We start from the raw sequence: 26,494 nt of genomic DNA, 5'->3' as shown, positions 1-26,494 counted from the left end.
GTAAACACTCTTATATACTTTGAGTTGTAGCATCTGACCTTTGACACAAATAAACAAAAAAATTAAGATAGACATGAATAAACAACACTTTTTATTATTTTAATTATTTCACGAATTATTACCTTTATATATATTTCCCTGATCTACAAACATTTTGCAATCAACAGACTAAAGATTGTTTATAGGATTAAGTATTCTGAAAGGCACTTGAAAGAGAAAAGCTATTATCAACTGAGTATACATTTTTTAAACTACATTGGATGATTTTTATCTTATTGTAAATCACATTCCTTTACTAACAGAGTCCATTTCCAAACACAAACTACATAAGAACTAAATACAAAGTTTCCTAATAGTAGCTTGTTTTAGAAGACATTTCATCTCAAATATCTTTTTATATATTATCACTCACTACATAATTGAATGCTTTGGGGTTTGCATTTGGGTTCATTTCATAAAGGACCTCCTAGGTACAAAGAAACATTAAGTGCAAATATCATTATTCTATTATAAACATTCTGATTATAGTGAAGTTGGACTCATGTCCAAAGTGTGCAACATTTTGAACATTTAGATGGAATCTTATTCTAAATGTTGTCCATAAATTGTGAAACATTTTAAATCCTGTTTTAGGGCTTAAAAGTATTTGCCAAACAAGCACAAGTACACTTTTGTCTAGTGAAGGTCACTCAGTCGTGTCCAACTCTTTGCGACTCCATAGACTATACAGTCCATGGAATTCTCCAGGTCAGAATACTGGAGTGGGAATCCTTTCCCTTCTACAGGTGATCTTCCTAACCCAGGGATCAAACCCAGGTCTCCCACATTACAGGCAGATTCTTTACCAGCTGAGCCACAAGGGAAGTTTAATTTTTTTTTTTTTGTCTAATGAATTGTTAAAAGTAATGATTGGCTTGTCCGCCTTTTTTTTCCAGATGGGAGTGATATCACCTTGGAACCTTTTAGTAGATTTCTTTAAAAACAGGAAAAATATAAAAATTATGTAAAATAAATGGACACAAATTATCTACTTTTATTTCTTTACCCAGAAAACAAGCCAACTCACTTCAATTTTTTTTTCTCAATTTAAACAGTAAATTCCACCCGATATGACATTCTCAAAGCGAAGTAATACATTTTAATGTCTGTGGCTTTGCCTGGTGCAGAGGCCTACCCATACTATACAATAATTGGATAATCTCAAAACTAAATAAAGTTAGAGGAGGGTTGTTTCTCAAAAAAAAATTCTGAGAACAACCAGAGAGATAACAATAAAGTGTGTTAACAAAATAGTGTTATGTTAAATTTTCTTAATGTGATAAACATGAGAATTCTGCTGAAGGAGTTTTTGAATTTTAGTATCTCAGAGGAAACAATGTCTTTGGGGATGGAATGCAATTAGAAAAACATGCAAAGGAGGCATGGAAATTATGTAAGGTTTTCTCAGGAAATTTGCTGATTATGAGTATGTGGAGCTGCTTACTGTTTATTTCTGCTTTTATTTTCACCAGTTCTCTGAGTCTGCTCATGGATACGGCCAGACCCTTGTGGGTTTGTCCATTAGTATGTCTTTAATGTACAGTGTCAGTGCAAAATGCTGCTTTGGAATGAATTTTACTTCTTCATTTTCAACTGGTGGGTTCGATTTTCTAACTACAGTAGATTGTTTTGTCTTTGAGTTAGGGCATGAGTCCACATTGCCCAAGCAAAGTAAAGGCAAGCTACTGCTGCTGCTGCTGCTGCTGCTAAGTCGCTTCAGTCATGTCCGACTCTGTGCGACCCCATAGACGGCAGCCCACCAGGCTCCCCCGTCCCTGCGATTCTCCAGGCAAGAACACTGGAGTGGGCTGCCATTTCCTTCTCCAATGCATGAAAGTGAAAAGTGAAAGTGAAGTCGCTCAGTCATGTCCGACTCTTAGCGACCCCATGGACTGCAGCCCACCAGGCTCCTCTGTCCATGGGATTTTCCAGGCAAGAGTACTGGAGTGGGGTGCCACTGCCTTCTCCAACAGAATGCCAATACTTCTGAAATATTGCTCTTACGTTTTTTTTTGTTGTTGAGTAGGGCTTCCCTGGTGGCTCAGAGGTTAAAGCGTCTGCCTGCAAGGCGGGAGACCTGGGTTCAATCCCTGGGTCGGGAAGATCCCCTGGAGAAGGAAATGGAGAATTGCCTGGAGAATCCCATGGACAAAGGAGCCTGGTAGGTTACAGTCCACGGGGTCGCAAAGAGTTGGACACGACTGAGCAACTTCACTTTCACTTTCTATAAAAAATTACACCTTATGAAACTGTGAAGACTCTGCCACATCCGGAAAAATAATTGTGTCTGCATACTTATCATTAAATACGTTTCCTTGATCTAGTGGTATTCATTAAACAGCACATTTTTACTAAGACTATTCATGCTTTGAATTTCCATTGGTCTACTGATGGCCAAAGGTAAGTTCAGTACATGAGACACTTACTTTGAGGGCTTGCTTACCTTTAGTTTCCTTACAGCGTCTCTTACAACTTCTGTTCCTTTGGGCTGCTCTACTTCTGTGCTGCCAAGAAACTGAAAATGTTTACTGTGAGACAGGCCTTACTACATCATGTGTCATTAAATCATTTTGAGATATATCATGGGGTAACAGAATGACGTGATAGTAATTCAAATCCAAATCCAGCACAGAGGAGTTACTAATTTATATTATTTTACATGATATGAAAATATTAACACATTACTTAGTCACATACAATTCCATTATTCTAAGATTTCTTAAAATTACACTTTTCCTAAATAATTTGCTTGCAGATTTTTAATGGAAAGAAAATTAAAGTTATTTTGTTGGGCCCAAAGGAATAAAGTTGATCTCAAATTTAAAATTTAAAACATGTGAACAATTAAAAAATTGTTATCTGAAAATTTAAAGTATATACATTTTTTTCATGTTGTCAAAAATATATTTTAAAAATTTAATGTGCTTTAATGCAGTTTATAATGTAAATCAAAATTTTTCTTTGTTTTCCAATTAGCATATAAAATTTAAAAACACACATTTTTAATACCTAATATACAATGCTCATCAAAACCATAAAGTACATTAAAAAATAATAAAAAAAAAATACATGCTCTAGAATTTTAAAGGATCCCTAGAGGTTTTTAGTTAAAACCTAACCTATCCTGCCCAAAAGAAAAAAGTTTGATAGTAATTACCACATTGTAATAAAATATGTATCCTGGAGCAATATAATACCTCCTAAACAGAAGACCAATATCATGAAACATTCAAGAAAAATTAGAATTGACATGTGGATATTTTATTCTACAGGATATTTTAAAATAAATAGCAAATAATCATTACATTCATTCAGTTCAGTTCAGTTCAGTCACTCAGTCGTGTCCGACTCTTTGTGACCCCATGAATCGCAGCACGCCAGGCCTCCCTGTCCATCACCAACTCCTGGAGTTCACTCAAACTCACGTCCATCGAGTCAGTGATGCCATCCAGCCGTCTCATCCTCTGTTGTTCCCTTCTCCTCCTGTCCCCAATCCCTCCCAGCACGAAAGTCTTTTCCGATGAGTCAACTCTTTGTATGAGGTGGCCAAAGTACTGGAGTTTCAGCTTTAGCATCATACATTCATTAGACATATATAATTTTCCAAAGACTTCTCTTGTCACATACTACCAATCATAACACCAAAGTGAGATATGAATTCATCAGTTCTTAAATAAACAGACATATGCATGGGTACGTATATGTGTACGTGTGGGTGCTAAGTCATTCCAGTCATGTCCAACTCTCTGCAACCCCATGGACTGTAGCTCACCAGGCTCCTCTGTCCATGGGGATTCTCCAGGCAAGAATACTGGAGTGGGTTGCCATGCCCTTCTCCAGTATGTGTATATACTTTACATCAAATAAGTAAGTAGAATCTTTTTCATGTGTCAACTCACAGAATGAAAGGGAACAAAATAGCAATATAAGAGTGTCTTTTAAACCACATGTGATTCCTTCTTTCATTCTTGAAAAAATAACAATAACTAAAGAAATTAGACTTTTGTTTTTTAAACTGGGCTCTATGTATTACTTTAATGAGAATCACCTAGGAAGCAGGTTAAAATATAACAATGAAAATTCTTTTTATAAGGGTAGAGGCCTAGGGAATTACAGTTCTAAAACCATCACAGGTGATTTCTTTTACTAAAAATCTAAGGAATAGACTTAGAAAATAGTAACAGGTCAGGAGAATAGTGGAAGGTTGATAGAAAAGCTGAGATGAAAATACAGGAGATAATTGCTGATCCCCTTTCTGATGAGCTCATGGAAAGAAAGTGAAGCTCAGAAGCATTAAGGCAAAAAGGTTTCAGTTTTCAGATTCTATAAGATACAACAGTTTCTGTTTCTAATATGTTTAAACTATGTCATAAAACTGCTACTAGGTCTGGATGCAATATCATTAGGCACTATGTTTGCCCCAAAGCGATCTCAAGTTGGTTGACCAGACCTGCAAAAAAGACCAAAATAAGTGAAGAAATTCTCAGCTAAAAAGGAATTGAAAAGTTGCCCACTAAGATATGGATTGATGTTTTTGAACTGTGGTGCTGGAGAAGACTCTTCAGAGTCCTTTGGACTGCAAGGAGATCCAACCAGTCCATTCTAAAGGAGATCAGTCCTGGGTGTTCTTTTGAAGGACTGATGCTAAAGCAGAAACTCCAATACTTTGGCCACCTCATGCAAAGAGTTGACTGATTGGAAGAGATTCTGATGCTGGGAGGGATTGGGGGCAGGAGGAGAAGGGGACGACAAGGATGAGATGGCTGGGTGGCATCATCAACTCAGTGGATGTGAGTTTGGGTGAACTCCAGGAGTTGGTGATGGACAGGGAGGCCTGGCATGCTGTGATTCATGGGGTCACAAAGAGTCAGACAGGACTGAGTAACTGAACTGAACTGAACTGAAGATATGGAAGACAACCAAACTGATTCCTGACACCAATGGACCCATCACATTTTCTTCTGTTTCAGGTCAGTGTACTCAACTTTGTCTGTATGATATAATTACATGGGAGGTTTATGCAGACCAGTGCCTGGGACTCTGATTTAATTGGCTGGCGGTGGAGTCTAGGGCACCTGTGTATGTTAAAGCTCCCCAGGTGATTTTAATGTGCCACCAGATTTGAAAAGCTGTTTTAGATCATCCAGAAAGGATAAAGGGTCTAAGTGACAGGAGGGGAGCGAACACAATAGAAGCTGTTTAGTTCTGAAAAATCTATGGTGTAAACTGTTCTCAACCTCTCTGTATTTATCATATCACTGAAAGATTCCCCATTAGTGGTTGGTCTAGCGTTAGCAGACTGGGAGGTGAAAGCAAACTCTTTATAGATAAGTGATTATTGAACTACAAGAAGTGTCTGATGTGTCGATCACAGACTGTAAGAGTTACTGAAAATATTTATGGAAAAATATTCCTTACTTTGACAGCAATGTCATGAGTCATAAGTGTTATATGTAAATAGCTCCATATGGGAAATGATGGAAGAACTCCAAGCACATTCTAAATGAATCAACCTCTTGTGGTGCTCCAGGAACCTTTTAATATGTTTCTTTCACATTGGCTTTAATTAAGTCATCTGAGGAATGAAACAGGGAGAAGCCTTCAAAGACTGTGGGAACTAAAAAGACATCTGATATGGAGCTTGCCACTTAACCCTTTTCTTCTGTGTAATGTTGGATGCACTGAATGGGAACAGTTTTAAAACTGAAAAGCAGATTATTCCTCATAATAGTTTAAGTTAAAAAAAGTCATAATGCTTCCTCTGATTAAGGTTTGTATTTGTATGCATTCCATGTCTATATAAAATATTTACAAGACTCTTGAATGTGATGCAGCATGCTGGAATAAACCCTAGGCTTAGAATTTGAAAATGTTAGAAAAGTCATGATTCTTGAAACATAAGAATAATTTTGTTCTTTTTTCCTTACAAAATTTCTCTGAAGACCAATTGCAATAAGAGATGAGAGGGGGAAAAAAAAAAAAAACAACCTTGTAAACTGCAAAATGCGTTATAATTATGAGGGATGGCCACTTCTTAATTTACTGATTCTTTGGAGATGAAACTAGAATTTAGTGGATATTGGTGCCTGCTCAGCTTTCCTTGGATCCTCTTGAACAGCACTGGGATCCATCCTCCAGCTTCCCCATGCTTTGCTGGTAAGGGCTCACACCAAGACTTTCAGAGGATTCCCTTTGGTCAGTGAGGTTACTTTGCCAGTACTGAGAGCTATAAACTTCTGGGAGTTTTCTGCTATCTCAACAATTCTTTAACCAATGACTGGTGTAGAAGTGCAGAGGGCCGGCCCCTTTGCTGGGAAGTGGGGCAAACTCTAACGTGTAACATCCTGATGCAGAACTTTTCACAGAATCAGGCTGCAGCTGGGGATTCACTTGATTGCTTTCCCTCATCTGTCTGCCTTCCCATGTCCTTACTGGTTGTTCCTGGGAACACTTTCTGACAATCTACTTCCTCCCAAATCTTAACCTCAGGCGCTAATTCTGGGAGGAATTGCCTTACCACGCTATTAAGGGGTTAAACGCTTACATTCAGGAACACACAGTCTGGCACACCAACCCACAAACAGCCTAAATACTCTGGTCCTAAGTGCTCTCCAAAGGCTTGCACACAATACAGGTCAGAGGAAGGACTTTAGTTTCTGTATTTTCCCACTCTACCTGGTGTCTGAAGGGGGAAGGAAAAGAATGGAATCAAGCCATGGCCAAGGGGTTATTCATCCCATCTCAATCGAGCTGTTAACAGGCAGGAGAAACAAGGCCAGGGGAGTTGTGGGTTGCAAGATTACGCCACTGTAATGAGTGAAAACAGAGACACAAACCCAGCACATCAGGCTCATCCTCAATACACTAGAGACAGAGAAAAGACCGTAAAAGACCCCAGAGAGAAACAAAAATCGCACAAAGGCCAGGAAATATGACATCAGACTTCACATCAGCAATAATGGAAGAAAAATAACTTCAAATTCTAAGGAAAAAAAAAAGATTTAGGGCAAGATTACAGATTACCAAGAGGGGGAAAAATATGTACTAAGATGGACTAAAAATTTAAATTCCTGTGTCCCAGTTCTCCATAGGAGAAGAGGAAAGTATGTAAAATACAGCAAAGGAAGAAATACAACCCAGGAATCAAGGGAGGATGACGAGCACTACAAGATGACAAACTGAGGCACGATAGTTAAGCTGGTCATCCAGAAACAAAGAAGAAAATAACGAGCTGAAATTAGTTGTGTCCGTGAGTGACGCTTGGGGAAAGGGCTGGGTAACATTTTGTTGTTTCATTATAAATCTTGGGGAAATATTTAAAATGGACATAGATAACGTTGATAAGTGCTTCCCTGGTGGCTCAGTGGTAAAGAGTCTGCCTGCCAGTGCAGGAGACACAAGTTCAATCCTTGGGTCAGGAAGATCCCCTGGAGAAGGAAATGGCAACCCACTCTAGTATTCTTGCCGGGGAAATCCCATGGACAGTGGGCTACAGTCCATAGGGTTGCAAAAGAGTCGGACATGACTTAATGACTAAACTACAACAAACTTTGATACAATAAAAATTGAATTAAGCCCCCAAATGATAACAAGTTAATGTTACACATACTCATTTATTCCTTAAAAAAAAGTATTTACTATGAGTCAAGCATTTGCTAATTGTTGGATATATAACAGATGAAAAACGTCCCTGTTTTGGTGTAACTTACATCCCAGTGAGCATACTTGTGTGTGTATGTATCCAGGTATGTATATATGAATGTATCTATATATTTCTATATTTATATCTAGATCACAAACAGATTTCTAATACATCTTAGATTATATAAGTAAAAATAACACAAATAATAACATAGGGCAGAATATAATATTTAAGACTGAGTGATCAGGAAAGTGAAGTGAAGTCGCTCAGTCGTGTCCAACTCTTTGCGACCCTGTGGACTGTAGCCCACCAGGCTCCTCCATCCATGAGATTCTCCAGGCAAGAATACTGGAGTGGGTTGCCTCTAAAAAAGGCGACAATTTAACAAGACCTAAATGAAAGGAAGAAATGAAACATACACTCAAACACATTGAGTTTAAGTTCCTCTGAGGTGTCAGCTAAAGAAGCAGACTCAACAGCAGGGTATACAAAGTGGAGCTTGGGGAAGGAGTATTCTGGGTAAAAGGTATGGATTAAGGAGACCCTGGAACTGAGGTTTCAATGGAAGGACAGAGAAGTGTCAGAACCATGGCTTCCCCAGGTAGCCGCCGTGTTGTAGAGGGAGATGAGAGAGAAGAATGTTGCCAACAGAAATAAACGTTGAGGGAAACGGCAAGGAGAATCAAGAAAGTTGTGTATGCTTAAGTGCTCAGTTGTGTCTGACTCTTTGCGACCCTATGGACCGTACGTAGTCTGCCAGACTCCTCCATCCATGGGATTCTCCAGGCAAGAATAGTGCAGTGGGTTGCCATGCCCTCCTCCAGGGGATTTTCCCAACCCAGGTATCAAACCCAGGCCTCCCGCATTGCAGGCAGATTCTTTAATGATCAAGAAAGTTAGATCCTTAATATTTGTAAGGTTGTCAGATCAGCAAATAAAATTATAGGATGCTGCTGTTGCTAGGAATGTAAAATGTTACAGCCACTCTGAAATATAGTTTGGTAGTTTCTCTGAAGACTAACATGAACTCATCATAAGACACAGCAGCTGCACTTTTTGGTATTTATATCAAAGAGATGACAATTTATATTCTTGTAAATATTTTTGAAATGATATTCACAGTAGACTTATTTGTAAAAGTCAAATGTCAGAAACAACCCAAATATCCTTCAGTGGGTGAATGGTTAAACAAACTATGGTACATCCATACCATGGAACACTATTCAGCAATAAAAATAGATGGACTATTGTTACACACACAACCTGAATGACTCTTAAGGAAATTATGCTGAATAAAAGAAGTCAATCTCAAAAATTCTCTTTTTTGTTTGAAATTTACCCAAATAAAAAATACGGAATTTTTTTTTAAATTATCTTTCAGAAAATGGAACACTGGTATGGTGAACACTTTCAACTCAGTAAAAGTCATTACTTTTATATTTTAGCAACTTCATGTCTTAGCTCCTCCATGTGGTAGCAAAAAAATAACACTGATGAGAAGAGAGTATAATATCAGACTGTTTTGCTTTATACATGTAGATTCTGAGTGGTATTTTTCAGTGTGGCAAAAGAGCAAAAGAAACAGTTATTTGTTCCATGGCCATGATAATGGTGGGTGCGGAATATTTTAAGTACTCAAGACTTTATCAATTATTTTTCTTCATATTTTCAAAGAGACAACATTCTTTTCAGCACACTTTGTTTTTTTTTAAGATCAGGCATTAGACCTTACCTAAATCCATGTGTAAATCCCATACACAAGTATGTGCCTATGCTTTGAAAATCTGCAAAAAATTTTTCTTTTTACTTATGAATAAATATTTTATTTTAATAGTAATGTATGTTCTCTATAGGAAATTTAGAAGCTACAGAAAAATGTAACAATGAAAATAAGCATCAACTTCTTTCTCATAATCAAGAGGTAGTTATCATTGAAAATGTAATATGCTTTAAATTCATTACAATAAAATTAGTCTGCCAATCAATCAGCCAGTGACAGTATTAGGCAAACTTACAAAAAAAAAAAAAACCCTCTTAAATTACTGTATATTACTGATTCCATTTTGGGAATTATTGTGTGAGTGCATTTGTGTGTTTGCATTTAAATTTTGGCTACTAGTTATTAGAAGGCTGCTGCTGCTACTGCTAAGTCACTTCAGTCGTGTCTGACTCTGTGTGACCCCATAGATGGCAGCGCACCAGGCTTCCCCATCCCTGGGATTCTCCAGGCAAGATCACTGGAGTGGGTTGCTATTTCCTTCCCCAATGCATGAAACTGAAAAGTGAAAGTGAAGTCGCTGAGTCGTGTCCGACTCTAGCGACCCCATGGACTGCATCCTACCAGGCTCCTCCGTCCATGGGATTTTCCAGGCAAAAATACTGGAGTGGGTTGCCATTGCCTTCTCCATATTAAAAGGCTACTAGTTATTAAATTAATCCTAAATAATATGCACAGATAGAAATGATGTAAAACATAAAGGGACATTTAGAAGATATTTGACCATGAAAAGTAAGATGATAGTGATCTAAAATGTCTTGTGCATTAGTCTATATGTTTAAAGGTATAACAATGTACCATATATTTTTCACAGATTTTACAAAACTATAAAATGTCTTTGGAAAATCATCATAAAGACTTTGACAAATACTGAGCAAATTTTTATAGTCTAAAACTAATTATATTAATATATTCTATGCAAATATTTCAACCTATACATCTCTTTGCTCAGTGCATTTAGATACTTTGTAAATGTACTCAGCAGATATTTTAATGGCAGCAGTTTGTTGAAATTAAAAACATAAAGCATCAGTAAACTCACTATTATATACAAAAATATTTACTTTATAGACTTTCAAAATTTGAATGCTATTAAGCTGTTTCATGTTTGGCCTAATAATACTTTCCAAAACTCCCACAACTATTTTTCAGTTAATTAAAATGACAGGTTCTCTTCCAACTAATCTCAGATGATGTCTGTAGTCATTTCTTCCAGTTATTTCATTGTATTCCATTATGCCTAAAACAAGCATTTTTCAGAAACATATGTGAAAGTTTGAGGATTACACCTTCATTTTCAAATATTACTTGAAATTGACTTTTTTTTCACTTGAACAGCTAGTTATTTTATGACTTGCTTCTCTCCAGTAGAGAGCAGTGTTGGACATCATATGGACCCAACTACACTACCCGCTTTGCTTTCCCGAATGTTTTTAGTCATTCTATAAACATGAATACTGTAGGTTTTTTAAAAATGCCAGGTAAACAAAACAATTAACTAAAGAGTTACTAAGTCTAGCTGCTGTGAAATCTGACACTATTTAACCTATGAAAGAGCTTAACTTATGACAAATACACAGAATACATGCTTTGTTTATATCACATTAAAACTTGCCCATTGTATGTAAGATAATATGTTCTATAGATAATTATTTTAAAATTTTACAGAGAAATAATTTCCATTCTGTACATCATAGAAACTTAATCTAACATCAAGGCTAATAAATAACCATTGGTAGCATAACGACCAATGGATATTCTAACTATATAGGACAAAAAAATGGGCTTCCCAGGTGGTATTTGTGGTAAATAACCTGCCTGCCAATGCAGGAGACGTACTAGATGTGGGTTCAATCCCTGGATCAGGAAGATCCCCTGGAGGGGGACCATTGCAACCCACTCTGGTATTCTTGCCTGGAGAATCCCATGGACAGAAGAGCTTGGAGGGCTATAGTCCATAGGGTTGCAAAGAGTCAGACATGACTGAAGCAACTTAGCACAGAAAAAAATCAATGAGAACGTCACTATCTTTGTAACCGGGGTTGCAGAGACTCCGACAGGATGGGGCTAATTTTCTTGGTATTAACTTGACTGCATATGTGTAAAACAAAAAACAAAAAAACCCCACAGTACTTAAACCGTCCAGCTACTCAACTGTACACAGTAGATAAGCCATATTTAATTTTATAATCTTTATTTGGCTGACTTGCCATGTCACAGTGCCAAGCAATACAGGAAATATAATTTTTAAAAAGCTCATCATAAAAGTCAATTGCTAAAGAAAGGTCAGAATCAATTGAATTTAAATCTATTATTTAATCTTCAAAACCACAATTCTAAAAAATAAAATAGATCCACAAAAGAAGAAAGGATATACTTTAAATACTCTAAAGGTTATCCTTTAAAGGATGGGCAGGATTTAATAGAGAATTAAAAAATATATATTGGTGTTAGTATTTAAAAGTCTACTTTTTAAATTTCATTTGATATTTATTCTCATTTTACTGTAGTAAATTCCTATTAAATTGTATCTTGTAATGTCTTCTTATTTTACATGAATATAGAGTATATTATTTTAAGAGGCTCTTGCTTTCAAAACAAGATTTCCAAGTTTATGCCAAAACAAATCTACTTGCTATAAACAAGAAACAGCTCATTGTGCACTGTGGAAGGGTCTCTTAAACCGAGTTTTGAATCACATGGTCACAATAAAAAGTGGTGAGTTTTTGTCCTGTCCCAGAGGCCCCTCGACAGTCAAATTTTCCTTCACATCTGAAGACTTAGACAGGTGGAGTGAAGGGCAGAGCATTCACCTGTGTTGTTATAGATAGAAGTATTATTAATATAAAGACACCAACTTACACAGAAAACCAAAAGCATAGGCTTTGGATCCAGACAGGCTTTATAATCCATTTCCTCATTAGAGAACCATTTGGTTGTGGACTGTGGAGATATTATCATTCAGCTCCCATTATTTTATAGATAATATAAACCGAGGACCAAGAAGGTGGTCACAAAGCTCTTTAGTAGCACAGCGAAGGTTAGGATTCTAGCTCTCTTAGTTTTCAGACACATACTCTTCATTTTTGTTATTTTTACATAAAACAGAAACAGAATGAAAGATAATATAGTATGTTGCATATATATTACCCATTTATGCTATATCCATCTGGCTAATTGTTTTATATTATAGTTTCTATCTACTGTGAGATAAGCTTAAAATCTGAGGAGGTCAAAAATACTTGGTTGGCTTAATAGGTAACCTGAATTTCCTCTACCAATTATTTATTGTATTTCTCAGAGCCTCAGTTTCCTTATTGATAAAACGGGGCTAACACACAGTATTTCTGTGAGAATTAAAGGAGAAAATGTAATTAGTGACTGTAACAGAGTGAATATGCACTGAATCTATGCTTAGAAATTAAATAACAGTCATAACAAGAAAATAAGGAAGTCAAACCCTCCCACAACAGATTATGAAGTAAACAAGAAAGAAAACCTACTTTAAGCCACTGGTAGTCAGATTTTGGCTACAGAGGCCTTTCACAGGGTTGCCAAGAGTCGGACACGACTTACCCACTGAAGAACAACAACAGGGGCCGTTAGAATTCTCACTAACCCATACAGAGGTGTATATTTTCCCTCAAAATTTTATTATTTTCAAACATTTATTCTTCTGAATTCTTATTGTAATTTAATTGCAACACAATCAATTACATAAGGCGAGGTGTGAGATTTTTAGGATATTTATGAAATATTGACTTGTGGATACTGTTGCAGTGTTCATATTGCTTTTCAGGTAGGCCAAGTACTTTTATTGCTAAATATATTCCTATTTTCTTTAAAATAAATTTTCTTGACTTATTTCTAGTATATGAAACAGCCTGTATATTGTCAACTTATGAAATTTTGGGTTTTTTTGTTATACATATACACATTATTTTTAGAATTATTTTCCATTATAGGTTATTATAAGATACTGACTATAGTTCCCTGTGTTATACAGTAAACCTTTGTTGCTTGTTGGATATCTATTTTTTTAATTAGGACTCCAGCATTCTACTCATACTAAGTCAAACAAGTGAATTCCTAATTTTCTTACTAAACTTAGTTTCATTTATTTTGAAAAATTTGAATCTATTAGAATGTAATTATCAATGAAGCAAGAATGCATTTTATTTTCTTTCTTGATATTCTTACCAATTTTTCATTTTCCTTGCCTACAAAACCATGTTAAATAACAGTAATAACAAGGACCCATTTCTTATTCTCAATTTTCATGGGATTTAATTAAGCTTTTGGCAATACTTACATAAGCCAAATATAATATAAAAGCGATACTGCTTATTATTCTGTGCTGTGTGTTGTGCTTAGTCGCTCAGTCGTGTTCAACTCTTTGCAAGCCTACGGACAGTAGCCTGCCAGGCATTTCTGTCCATAGGGATTCTCCAGGCAAGAATACTGGAGTGGGTTGCCATACGCTCTTCCAGGGAATCTTCCCAACCCAGGGATCGAACCCAGGTCTCCCGTTTTGCAGGCAGATTCTTTACCATCTGAGTCACCAGGAAAGCCTGCTTATTATTCTTTCTTTATAAACTTCAATAACGTAATTGCCCCAAAACTTCTTGTGTTCCTGAAATCTGTCCAAAACAGAAAATACTTACTTGGAGAAGGCGCTAACATTTCAAAGAACCCTCACATGTCTCCTGAGCTAAATTTATCTTTTTATCCCTTTTGGAGACAACATTCCTTAAAAAGTCTAAATTCAAGAGCTTTTAAAGTATATCCTCCAATTAAAGGGATAACCTTCCCAATATTTCCTCCTCATAATCATCGTTATTTCTATATTCTATTCCATTTAAATAATATTTATTGTGTACCATCTATGTGCCAGTTTCTGTTCAAGACACTGGGGATTCAGCAGTGAACAAAACAGATCCAAATCCTTGACCTACTAATTGTACTGTAGGCTACAGCCTTATCTTCAAAGCCCAGAGAGGGTGCCACAGGTTTTCCTTGATTCCACTCTATCTCCAGCCTCTTTACTCAACCATAATGTAAATAGACTGCAATTAGAGAGCTAATTGCCTCAGTGGAGTTTTCTGGCTGTACTTGATCAGTTTAAATCTTCAGCCATGCGCACATGGCTTCTCCCAAGAAGACTTCATCCCAAGCTAAGTAGAACTTCTTCACATGTAAATATCACAGAAATGAGTGACCACAATAAAGGACTTTACTACTCAAATTGCTATCCTCCTTTCTCTAGGAACAAAGGAAAATATACTTTTTAGATCTTCATAGGCTGTGCATAGCTCTTTCAAGTGAAAAAGGAGTGTCGGCTAATGATACTTTTGTAGTGCAGATTTATTTCTTTCTTTCAGCAGACTTTCTGTCAATGATTAACATGGCCTGATCAGTCTGTGAAGCACTGTTGAGTGTAGATGTGCTGCAGTGGTACAAGCAAGGAAGACCGGATCCTGCCCCCATGAGGTCTTACCTCATAGATTTCAAACACATACAAGGAAAGACAGAGACAACAAAGAACAAAACAAGCAACAACCTGTGACCTGGAACAGATTGAAACAAGCTTAATGTCAGTGACTATGAGTGCACTATTTTATTACATTCCATAGGGTTGCCCAGAGGCATGAGTGAAAGCAGGCTCTGCACCGAGCAGGACTTCTTTTAATCAAGAGACATTTTTACTGAGGACCTACTACGTGTCAGGCACTGTTCCAGATACTCTGATACAGTGATACACAGGAAAGTCAAAGATCATTATGGAAGTGGCTTGGTGGAGCCATGAAAAAGGGTCTTAGAACCACATGGACACTAGTTATGAATTCTGGCTCTGCCATTCATAGGTGTATGAGTCTTAACATCTCTCTGAGCAGCAGCATCTTCTTTCATAAAATGCAGATAAATATCCCTATACTTATAAATGTTGTTGTTGTTCAGGTTCTCAGTTGTGTCCAACTCTTTGCAACCCCATGGACTACAGCACGCTAGGCTTCCTTGTCTTTCACTATCTCCTGGAGTTGCCTCAAAATCATATCCTTTGAGTCAGTGATGCCATCCGACCATCTTGTCCTCTGTCATCCCCTTCTCCTCCTGCCTTCATCTTTCCCAGCATCAGTGTTTTTTCCAGTGAGTCAGATCTTCGCATCAGTTGGCCAAAGTATTGTAGCTTCAGCTTCAGCATTAGTCCTTCCAATGAATATTCAGGGTTGATTTCCTTTAGGATGAATTGGTTTGATCTCCTTGCAGTCCAAGGGACTGACAAGAGTCTTCTCCACCATCACAGTTTGAAAACATCAATTCTTCAGTGCTCAGCCTTTTTTATGGTCCAACTATCACATCCGTACATGACTACTGGAAAAACCATAGCTTTGACTAGATGGACCTTTGTCGGAAAAGTAATGTCTTGGCTTTTTAATGCTGTCTAGGTTGATCATAGCTTTTCTTCCAAGGGGCAAGCTTTTTGTTTGTTTGTTTTGTTTTGTTTTGTTTTCATTTCATGGCTGCAGTCACCATCTGCAGTGATTTTGGAGCCCAAGAAAATAAAGTTTGTCACACTTTTGATCCATTGTTTCTCCATTTATTTGCCATGAAGTGATAAGACCTGATGTCATGACCTTAGTTTTTTGAATGTTGAGTTTTAAGCCAGTTTTTTCACTCTTCTATTTTACTTTCATCCAGAGGTTCTTTAGTTCCTCTTTGCTTTCTGCCATAAGGGTGGAGTTATTTGCAAATATGAGGTTGTTGAAATTTCTCCTGGCAATCTTGATTCCAACTTATGATTCATCCAGCCCAGCATTACACATGATGTACTCTGCATATAAGTTAAACAAGCAGGGTGACAATATATAGCTTTGACATACTCCTTTCCCAATTTGGAACCAGTCCGTTGTTTCATGTCCGGCTCTAACTGTTGCTTCTTGACCTGCATACAGGTTTCTCTGGAGACAGGTAAGGTGGAATGATATTCCCATGTTTTGAATAATCTTTTAGAGTTTGTTGTAATCTACACAGTGAAAGGGTTTAGCATAGTCAATAAAGCAGAAGTAGATGATTTTCTGGAATTCTCCTGCTTTTTCTATGATCCAACGGATATTGGCAATTTAATCTCTGGTTCCTCTGTCTTTTCTAAATCCAGCTTGTGCATCTGGAAGTTCTTGGTTTACATGCAGTTGAAGCCTAGCTTGAAGGATTTTGAGCATTATCTTGCTAGCATGTGAAATGAATGCAGTTGTGTGGTACTTTGAACATTCTTTGCCATTGCCCTTTGGGATTGGAATGAATTTCCAGACCTGTTGAGTATTGCAAATTTGTGGGCATATTGAATGCAGCACTTTGGCAGCATAATCTTTTAAGATTTGAAATAGCACAGCTGGAATCCAATCACCTTCACTAGCTTTGTTCATAGTTATGCTTCCTAAGGCCCAATTGATTTCACACTCCAAGATGTCTGGCTCTAGGTTAGCAATCACATCATCATGGGTATCCAAGTCATTAAGATCTTTTTTTTTGTGCATAGTTCTTCCGTGTATTGTTGCCACCTTTTCTTAATATCTTTTGCTTCTGTTAGGTCCACACTGATTCTGTCCTTTATCTTGTCTTTCATTGCATGAAATGTTCCCTTGGTATCTCTAATTTTCTTGAAGAGATCTCTAGTCTTTCCCATTCTGTTGTTTTCCTTTATTTCTTTGCATCATTTGCTTAGGAAAACTTTCTTATCTCTCCTTGCTCTTCTTTGGAACTCTGCATTCAGATGGGTATATCTTTCCTTTTCTCCTTTGCCTTTCACTTTTCTTCTTTTCTCAGCTATTTGTTTGGCCTCCTCAGGCAGCCATTTTGTCTTTTGCATTTCTTTTTCTTGAGGATAGTTTTGATCACCGCCTCCTGTACAATCTTACAAACATCCATCCATAGTTCTTCAAGTACTCTATCAGATCTAATCCCTTGAATCTATTTGTCACTTCTATTGTATAATCTTAAATTATTTGATTTAGGTCATACCTGAATGGCCTAGTGGTTTTCCCTACTTTCTTCAATATAAGTCTGAATTTTGCAATAAGTATTTCATGATCTGAGTGACAGTCAGCTCCAGGTTTCATTTTTGCTGACTGTATAGAGCTTCTGTATCTTTGGCTGCAAAGAATATAATCAATCTGATTTCGGTATTGACCATCTGGTGATAACCATGTGTAGAGCTGTCTCTTATGTTGTTGGATGAGGGTATTTGCTAAGACCAGTACATTCTCTTGGTAAAACTCTGTTAGCCTTTGCCCTGCTTCATTTTGTACTCCAAGGCCAAATTTGCCTGTTACTCCAAGTATCTCTTGACTTCCTACTTTTGCATTCCATTCCCTTATGATGAAAAGGACATCTTTCTTTGGTGTTCTAGAAGGTCTTGTAGGTCTTCATAGAACCATTCAACTTCAGCTTCTTCGGAATTAGTGGTCCATAGACTTGGACTATGGTGATATTGAATGGTTTGCCTTGTAAATAAACTGAGATCATTCTGTTGTTTTTGATACTGCACCCAAGTACTGCATTTTGGACTCTTTTGTTGACTATGAAGGCTACTCCATTTCTTCTAAGGGATTCTTGCCCACAGTAGTAGATATAGTGGTCATGTGAATTAAATTCTCCCATTCCAATCCATTTTATTTTACTGATGGTTCACTGATTAGTTATAAACAAGTTATGAGCAAAAATTATATGGGTAAAGGGACTGACACATAGTAGGCATTCAAAAAGTATTTCCTCCATTTAACAAATGCTCCTACAGGGAAAGACAAATACTGTATGTTGTCACGTATAGGTGGGAACTAAAAATACAATTAACTAGTGAATGTAACATAAGCAGACTCACAGATATAGAGAATAAACTTAGTAGTTACCAATAGGAAAAGAGGTTAGAATGGGGTGGGGGAGTGAAAAGGACAAACTATTGAGTGTGAGGCAGGCTCAAGGATGTACTGAACACCATGGGGAATGTAGCCAATATTTTGTAAATGGAAAGAAGGCTTTACAAATTGTATAAAAATAAATTTTTTAAATAAAAATTTTTTGAAAATAGAAATGCTCCTAAATAATACATAAGTACTGATTATCCTAAAGTAATGCTGAACAACAGGGTTTGTGATAATTTTCAACAACAGTCAGGGTGTTTTTTTTTTTTTTTCTTCTGATTTTACAGATTCAACATAATTCTATTAATAGACTATAAATAAATCTACTGGGAAGCTGATGACTCTGGATAATTAAGTGGCAGATGGGGAAATACAGGTGCATCAAGCATCCAACAATGGCAGGGTCCTGGCAATTCCTACTGGGAACCAGGAGAATGAGTGGGTCACCCTGAATCTGCATTATCAGTGGGTCTGTTTATGTAAGGAGTCTACCTTGAGATCAGATGCTGCTCTGAGGACATATGCTGTTTTATCTCATTAGCTAATAGCTTAATTCTCTCTTCCTTGTTTGTGAAAGTGAGCCACTATTCTGCTTCTATTATCACAACTCATTCTTCCTGCTTTTGTTACCATTAGGTCAATCCTATATACTTCTAATTTAACATGATAATCCAGTTTAATTTTTAAGTATATGCTTTTTTCTTTTTGAAAACAATTTTATTTAGTTTTATTTTAAAACTTGAAGTCAATTAGCATTAATTAGCACAAATTAGTCTTCACTGTAATGCTTAATTGGTTTGACTTGATCCCTGCTATATGCTGATTTTATTTGATTTTCCTTGGCCTTTAAAGAAATCAATTGTCACATATTCCTGGGTGGCTTTTGAGAGTATTTTTCAGCTGCCCTTTGAAAATTATAATCCTGGTATTAACATAGACCTTTATGTTTTTATTGGAATACTTCTAAAAACTTAATAACATGATCAGTGTCTATAATTTCAAACTATATAAAAACTTCCCTTTATATATACATATTACATTGCAGTATATTACTTTTCTCAGAAAGAACTATATACATTTATATTTGCCATAAATATATTTGATTAACATATGAAATACTTAAATTTACTAATTGCAGACTGCAAAACTGGTATTTGAAAAGAACGTTTACTTTATATGCAGTTCCATTATTAATATGACTAAAGTTTAAAGTTATTTATTTTTAATATATTTTTATTTCATGTATTTTATGATATGCCATTTCAATTCCTTGCCTATCAGACAATATATTACAATCCTGAGATTAGTTTGTTTTCATTTTAAAGCAATAAATGTTATTAAAATGTACAAATAAATGAACTGTTAACAAGTGTATAATAGCATTAAAATCATATTTATTTGAATCTCATTTCAGAACTAATCTAGTATAAATTTCAAATTATATATGGCCACAGTAGAAATTATGGATGCTGCTACCTGTAAGAATTAGAAAACAAATGGTATTCTTTGTCCTCAACATTTACATTCTATTACTGGAGATTATCCCAAATCAGGAAGCATCACTCTATAAAGCCTTGCTCTTCCTTCCAAAAAGAATTTACTAAAAACTAAGAGTTGCTATAATTTAAACATGATTAATTTTTTATCTGAGGGTAGACAGCATTTCACACACTGGACACCATGGGGAGGGGCCTTTTAAGTCTTTGATGACATCGCATTGAGGTTGGTGGGGCCTCAGTCACTAGAACCATCTCTCAAGCTTTGCCTGTAGAAACCCACCCAGCCAGCAGCCTACAGGAAGGAATGCAAAGTGCGTGGTTGATAGGGAAAATGTCTTGAGAAGGGCAAGTAACTTTCTCTTATTCTCTCAACAGTCTTGTTAGCCTCTCCAAATAAATGACTTCTGGCTTGTTGCTCTAAAAACACTTCCTGAGAGAAGGAAGAAATTCAGATTGTAGTTGGTTCTTCTGTACTCGGGTTGAATTTTCCATTTGTTATTAGGATAGCAAATTTACCCAGTTACCATATATGCTGTGTGTAAAATACAAAACCTCATGTTAACACTGAAGTCAAAGGGCTTCAACTTTGTTCATTTTTATTGTCCTCAAAGATTGGCTGTTTACTTAATGATCAGGTCAAACTTTATTCTGCACAGTGATGTAATGCTAGGAGGAATCTATGAATTCAAATTAAGATCTGAATCTTGGGTCTGCTGTTACAAAGATTTTTGGTCAATCTGTATTTCCCAATGTCGGTCTTTATAAAAAATGGTAGTGATATTTCTATATGGAGTCATTCTGAGGATTGCTGAAGATAATGAGAATATAGTGTTTACTATGGAAATGGCAACCCACTCCAGTATTCTTGCCTGGAGAATCCCAGGAATGGGGGAGCCTGGTGGGCTGCCATCTATGGGGTCGCACAGAGTTGGACACAACTGAAGCGACTTAGCAGCAGCAGCAGCAGTATTTAATAGATTTGTCTCACTTACTGAAGTAAGAGAACTGAAACGATTTTATAGCAAAAGTCAGAGAGTCTCTTTGAAATTAAACTGTTCCATACCACATGATCCAGATATATTATAGAAAACAGGCTTCCCTGGTAGCTCAGATAGAAAAGAATCTGCCTGCAATGCAGGAGACCTGGGTTTGATCCCTGGGTTGAGAAGATCCCCTGGAGAAGGAAATGGCAACCCACTCCAGTATTCCTGCCTGGGGAATTCCATGGACAGGGGAGCCTGGTGGGCTACAATCTATGGGGTCGCAAAGAGGACATGCCTGAGTGACTAACATGTTCACTTTCACACTAGATAGTCCAGATACATTATAGAAAGCAACTATAACCAATTAGCTTCTGGTTTTTATCTTCTACTTTGAAATTAAATCAATGTCAGTAAAAAGGCAAGAGTGTTTGTCATGCCAGTTCTCCCTGTCTATAGTTTTAATGCCTTTTAATGGCAACCCACTCCAGTACTCTTGCCTGGAAAATTCCAAGGACGGAGGAGCCTGGTAAGCTACAGTCCACGGGGTCGCAAAGAGTCAGACACGACTGAACAACTTCAATGCCAATGTCAATGCCCAATATAATTTCAGGAGTTTAAGAAATGGGAATCTGATTTAAGTAAGTGTACTATGTAGGTGGGCAGTGATCTCATTAATGAGGTCATGCAACTTCATGACCAACCAAATGGTACAAAAGAAGTAGTCTGAGGTAACCAGAAACACACTGGTTCAGTGACTGTAAATTGGTTGAAGTCTGAAACTTGCCCTGTTAAATGATCCAGTTTGTGAAAGTCAAGGTATTTAGGAAATATATAAACCATCTCAATGCCTCTAATGTATATGTCTCAAGTCCAATACATACATAGATATGTATAGATAGATGTATTTATTTGAGATAGATGTATTTATTTATTTAACCCCTTGGTTATGATTTTCTGTATGAATAGACTTGTACATTGATAATTCCACTGCTAGCTAGAATAGCACATCTGCACCCAATGGGTCAATCTATCTAAGATGTTTAGTTATAGGTCATATCGAAAGATTTGGCATGCTATGACTATTTTCTTGGGACTATTTGTTGACAGGGAGATCACTACCTTACAAAGACATCTGCTACTATACTGACCGCTCTGTAAAATATTCTTCCTGTGCGTGCGTGTGAAGTTGCTTCACTCGTGTCTTGACTCTTTGTGATTCTATGGACTGTTGCCCACCACCCAGGCTTCTCTGTCCTTGGGATTCTTCAGAAAAGAATACTGGAGTGGGTTGCCATGCCCTCTTCCAGGAGATCTTCCCAATCCAGAGATTGAATGCTTGTCTCTAGCATCTACCTGCATTGGCATGCTGGTTCTTGACCACTAGCGCCACCTGAGAAGCCCCAATATTCTTCCTAGTACACAGTTATTTTGGCAAGAATGACAATGAAGCAGAAACTAAAATACTGAAGGAATGAGGAAGTGACCTGGGGATTGTAGATGATTTCAACTAGGAGAGGAAGAGTGGCATAGTTTGATAACTTGAGACTCAGAGCTAGAGGATTTTAGGGAGAAGGAAAGGAAAATTGCTTGCCAGGCCAGGTGTTCCAGGAAGAGCAGTGTGGAAAAAAAAATCACTTGTGGAAAGAGTTCAAGGTTGGCAAAAATAACAGGGGATTTAAAGTTCTCAGAAGAGAGCTCTTTTCCTTTGGAGCAAGAATAAGTAAGGTTCAGAGGGGAGGCGGAGGAAACAGAGGATTTTGCTGATGATTGATATTGAGTTCCCAGAGAACCAGGCATAGTTCCTCCCTTCAAGGAAAAAAAAAACTTTTTTTTCATTTATTTAAAAAATAATTTTACTATGTCCAAAAATGTACTTAAAGTGTCCAATAAAGAGTCGTAAAATAGAGAAAGATGAAATAAACCAGAAAAAATGAACCAAATGAAAAATAAAACAAGAATATGGAGTGGAAACAGGCTTGTAGTAAAAAACCACGTAATCCTGTAAATTTGCTAGAAGTGGATCATAAACTGGGCTTCAATTTCTTCAAGAGTAGTGTAAAGAAGCACCATCAGTTCACTATATGATTCACTGTTGACAAGGTAAAATAAAAACAGATGTGTTTCATATATATGCTGAGACTTTGAAATGTTACTGGATTAATAGGTGATTTCACTGGCAGAGTGTTTGATAGTTCATTAAATTTCACATAGCTCACTAGATATTTGTTTTGTTTTTATAATAACTATGAATAAGAAAAATGACTTCACAGTTATTACTAGCTTTATCTCAACCCATCATCTTCTCTACTGTGTTAAGGTGCATTGGAGAAATACCTATCACTTTCAGTCAAAATGGGATAAAACATTAACTACCTTTGCCTTTACATTCTGTCCTACACTGTCTAAATAACTTTCTTTATAATTATTGTGTCAGCATTTAATTTAGTCAACTATGAAATAATTCTTGACTGTGAAATGCATTTTGGGGCACGGAAGGGTAAATATATAAGCAACTCAAGCTCTACTTTAAAAATGATTCTCCTGGATGTGATTTCCACATCCAGTAGATCCACCAAGTTTTAGAAGTCTCAATGAGTTTCGAAAGTCAAGTTATCCAAATCGAAAATATATGAATCATGACATCTTGTCAGTTTTATTTTTCAGAGGATACATTCTTACAGCTTTCCTTATCTCCACAGTGTTAATGTTGGAACTTAGAAGTCATGTCATTCCTTTTACAGTACTGGGTAGTGACAGCTGAATTATTTTTCCTACTTAGCTTTCCTAAGCATTGTTGTTAGCATTGTTTTTGAGACATTTTGTAGTACTAAGTTAAGGGTGGTAATTATCAGGGGAAATAAATGTGTTGGGCCAATTATAACAAACATTCAAAAAATATTTGTCAGTACTTTAATAAGTATATGTTAACATAAAGTTGTTACATCCAGAAAGTTAGGATATAGGTAGGTATAGATTTATGAAAATTAATTTAAATGTACATCAGTTAGTAAAACTTTATATTACATAGTATTATAAAAATAAACACGATGACAGCATTACTGATTCAGGGACTCATAAGGCATTAGCTGAGTAAATGTGCTCTCATTTATTTGTAGAAATGATTCAGTGAGTGGTTTATATGCAAAGCCCATGGCAGTTGTATTCATATCTATTTATGTTTACAGGAAAAGATTTTCCAAGAAAACTCTATTAGAGTGTCCTTTAAAAGCTCCTTCAAGAAGTTATGCTCTGCTGGAATTTTGAAACACTAAGTGATTAAATGAAATTCTTGCAGATGGCTAGGAAGCATAGAGAAAAGGATGACTTCTAACATCTACTATGTGTCATGTACTGTTTTCAATATAATATCTCAGTTACTGCTACTGCTGCTGCTGCTAAGTCACTTCAGTCGTGTCCGACTCTGTGCGACCCCATAGACAGCAGCCCACCAGGCTCCCCCATCCCTGGGATTCTCCAGGCAAGAACACTGGAGTGGGTTGCTATTTCCTTCTCCAATGCATGAAAGTGAAGAGTGAAAGTGAAGTTGCTCAGTTGTGTCCGACTCTTAGCGACCCCATGGACTGCAGCCTACCAAGCTCCTCCATCCATGGGATTCTCCAGGCAAGAGTACTGGAGTGGGGTGCCACTGCCTTCTCCACAATACCTTAGTTAAGGGTAATGAAAACATCAGGAAATGTTTCATACATTTGTAGACTAAAATGAGAAAATTGTCATCTTTAGTAAGGCAATTATTATCTATTTCTACATAAATTAAAACTATAGACAGAACCTTACGAGCATCGAGCCCATCTTTGCATGAAATGTTCCCTTGGTATCTCTAATTTTCTTGAAGAGATCTCTAGTCTTTCCCATTCTGTTGTTTTCCTCTATTTCTTTGCACTGATCGCTGAAGAAGGCTTTCTTATCTCTTCTTGCTATTCTTTGGAACTCTGTATTCAGATGCTTATATCTTTCCTTTTTGCCTTTGATTTTCGCTTCTCTACTTTTCAGAGCTATTTGTAAGGCCTCCCCAGACAGCCATTTTGCTTTTTTGCATTTCTTTTCCATGGGGATGGTCTTGATCCCTGTCTCCTGTACAATGTCACGAACCTCATTCCATAGTTCATCAGGCACTCTATCTATCAGATCTAGGCCCTTAAATCTATTTCTCACTTCCACTGTATGGAAATGGTATGGACCTAACAGAAGTAGAAGATATTAAGAACAGGTGGCAAGAATACACAGAAGAACTATACAAAAAAGATCTTCACGGCCCAGATAATCATGATGGTGTGATCACTCACCTAGAGCCAGACATCCTGGAATGTGAAGTCAAGTGGGCCTTAGAAAGCATCACTACGAACAAAGCTAGTGGAGGTGATGGAATTCCAGTTGAGCTATTTCAAATCCTGAAAGATGATGCTGTGAAAGTGCTGCACTCAATATGCCAGCAAATCTGGAAAACTGAACAGTGGCCACAGGACTGGAAAAGGTCAATTTTCATTCCAATCCCAAAGAAAGGCAATGCCAAAGAATGCTCAAACTACCACACAATTGCACTCATCTCACACACTAGTAAAGTAATGCTCAAAATTCTCCAAGCCAGGCTTCAGCAATATGTGAACCGTGAACTTCCTGATGTTCAAGCTGGTTTTAGAAAAGGCAGAGGAACCAGAGATCAAATTGCCAACATCCACTGGATCATGGAAAAAGCAAGAGAGTTCCAGAAAAACATCTATTTCTGCTTTATTGACTATGCCAAAGCCTTTGACTGTGTGGATCACAATAAACTGTGGAAAATTCTGAAAGAGAAGGGAATACCAGACCACCTGACCTGCCTCTTGAGAAATTTGTATGCAGGTCAGGAAGCAACAGTTAGAATCGGACATGGAACAACAGACTGGTGCCAAATAGGAAAAGGAGTTCCTCAAGGCTGTATATTGTCACCCTGCTTATTTAGCTTATATGCAGAGTACATCATGAGAAACGCTGGGCTGGAAGAAACACAAGCTGGAATCAAGATTGCCGGGAGAAATATCAGTAACCTCAGATATGCAGATGACACCACCCTTATGGCAGAAAGTGAAGAGGAACTAAAAAGCCTTGATGGAAGTGAAAGTGAGAGTGAAAAAGTTGGCTTAAAGCTCAACATTCAGAAAATGAAGATCATGGCATCCGGTCCCATCACTTCATGGGAAATAGATGGGGAAAGAGTGGAAACAGTGTCAGACTTTATTTTTTTGGGCTCCAAAATCACTGAAGATGGTGACTGCAGCCATGAAATTAAAAGACGCTTACTCCTTGGAAGGAAAGTTATGACCAACCTAGATAGCATATTCAAAAGCAGATTCATTACTTTGTCAACAAAGGTCCGTCTAGTCAAGGCTATGGTTTTTCCTGTGGGTCATGTATGGATGTGAGAGTTGGACTGTGAAGAAGGCTGAGCGCTGAAGAATTGATGCTTTTGAACTGTGGTGTTGGAGAAGACTCTTGAGAGTCCCTTGGACTGCAGGGAGATCCAACCAGTCCATTCTGAAGGAGATCAGCCCTGGGATTTCTTTGGAGGGAATGATGCTAAAGCTGAAACTCCAGTACTTTGGCCACCTCATGCGAAGAGTTGACTCATTGGAAAAGAC

General features: G+C 37.1%; 1 protein-coding gene across 7 annotated transcripts in view; it reads right to left on the bottom strand.

Moving 5' to 3' along the window:
* The window catches only part of GULP1 (GULP PTB domain containing engulfment adaptor 1), a 330,379-nt gene that overhangs the window by 65,877 nt on the left and 238,008 nt on the right, over positions 1-26,494 (bottom strand). For all 7 annotated transcript variants that reach the window (XM_086371504.1, XM_086371455.1, XM_086371463.1 and 4 more), the window contains one exon: positions 2,483-2,554. In XM_086371504.1, the coding sequence (XP_086227630.1) occupies positions 2,483-2,554 (72 nt within the window). The remainder of the gene's footprint in view (positions 1-2,482; positions 2,555-26,494) is intronic.

This window comes from Bos grunniens, chromosome 2, assembly GCF_055505025.1.
Source record: "Bos grunniens cultivar Pamir isolate PY7600 chromosome 2, Bosgru_T2T1.0, whole genome shotgun sequence".
NCBI lineage: Eukaryota > Metazoa > Chordata > Mammalia > Artiodactyla > Bovidae > Bos > Bos grunniens.
This window is presented reverse-complemented; position numbering and strand designations above follow the sequence as displayed.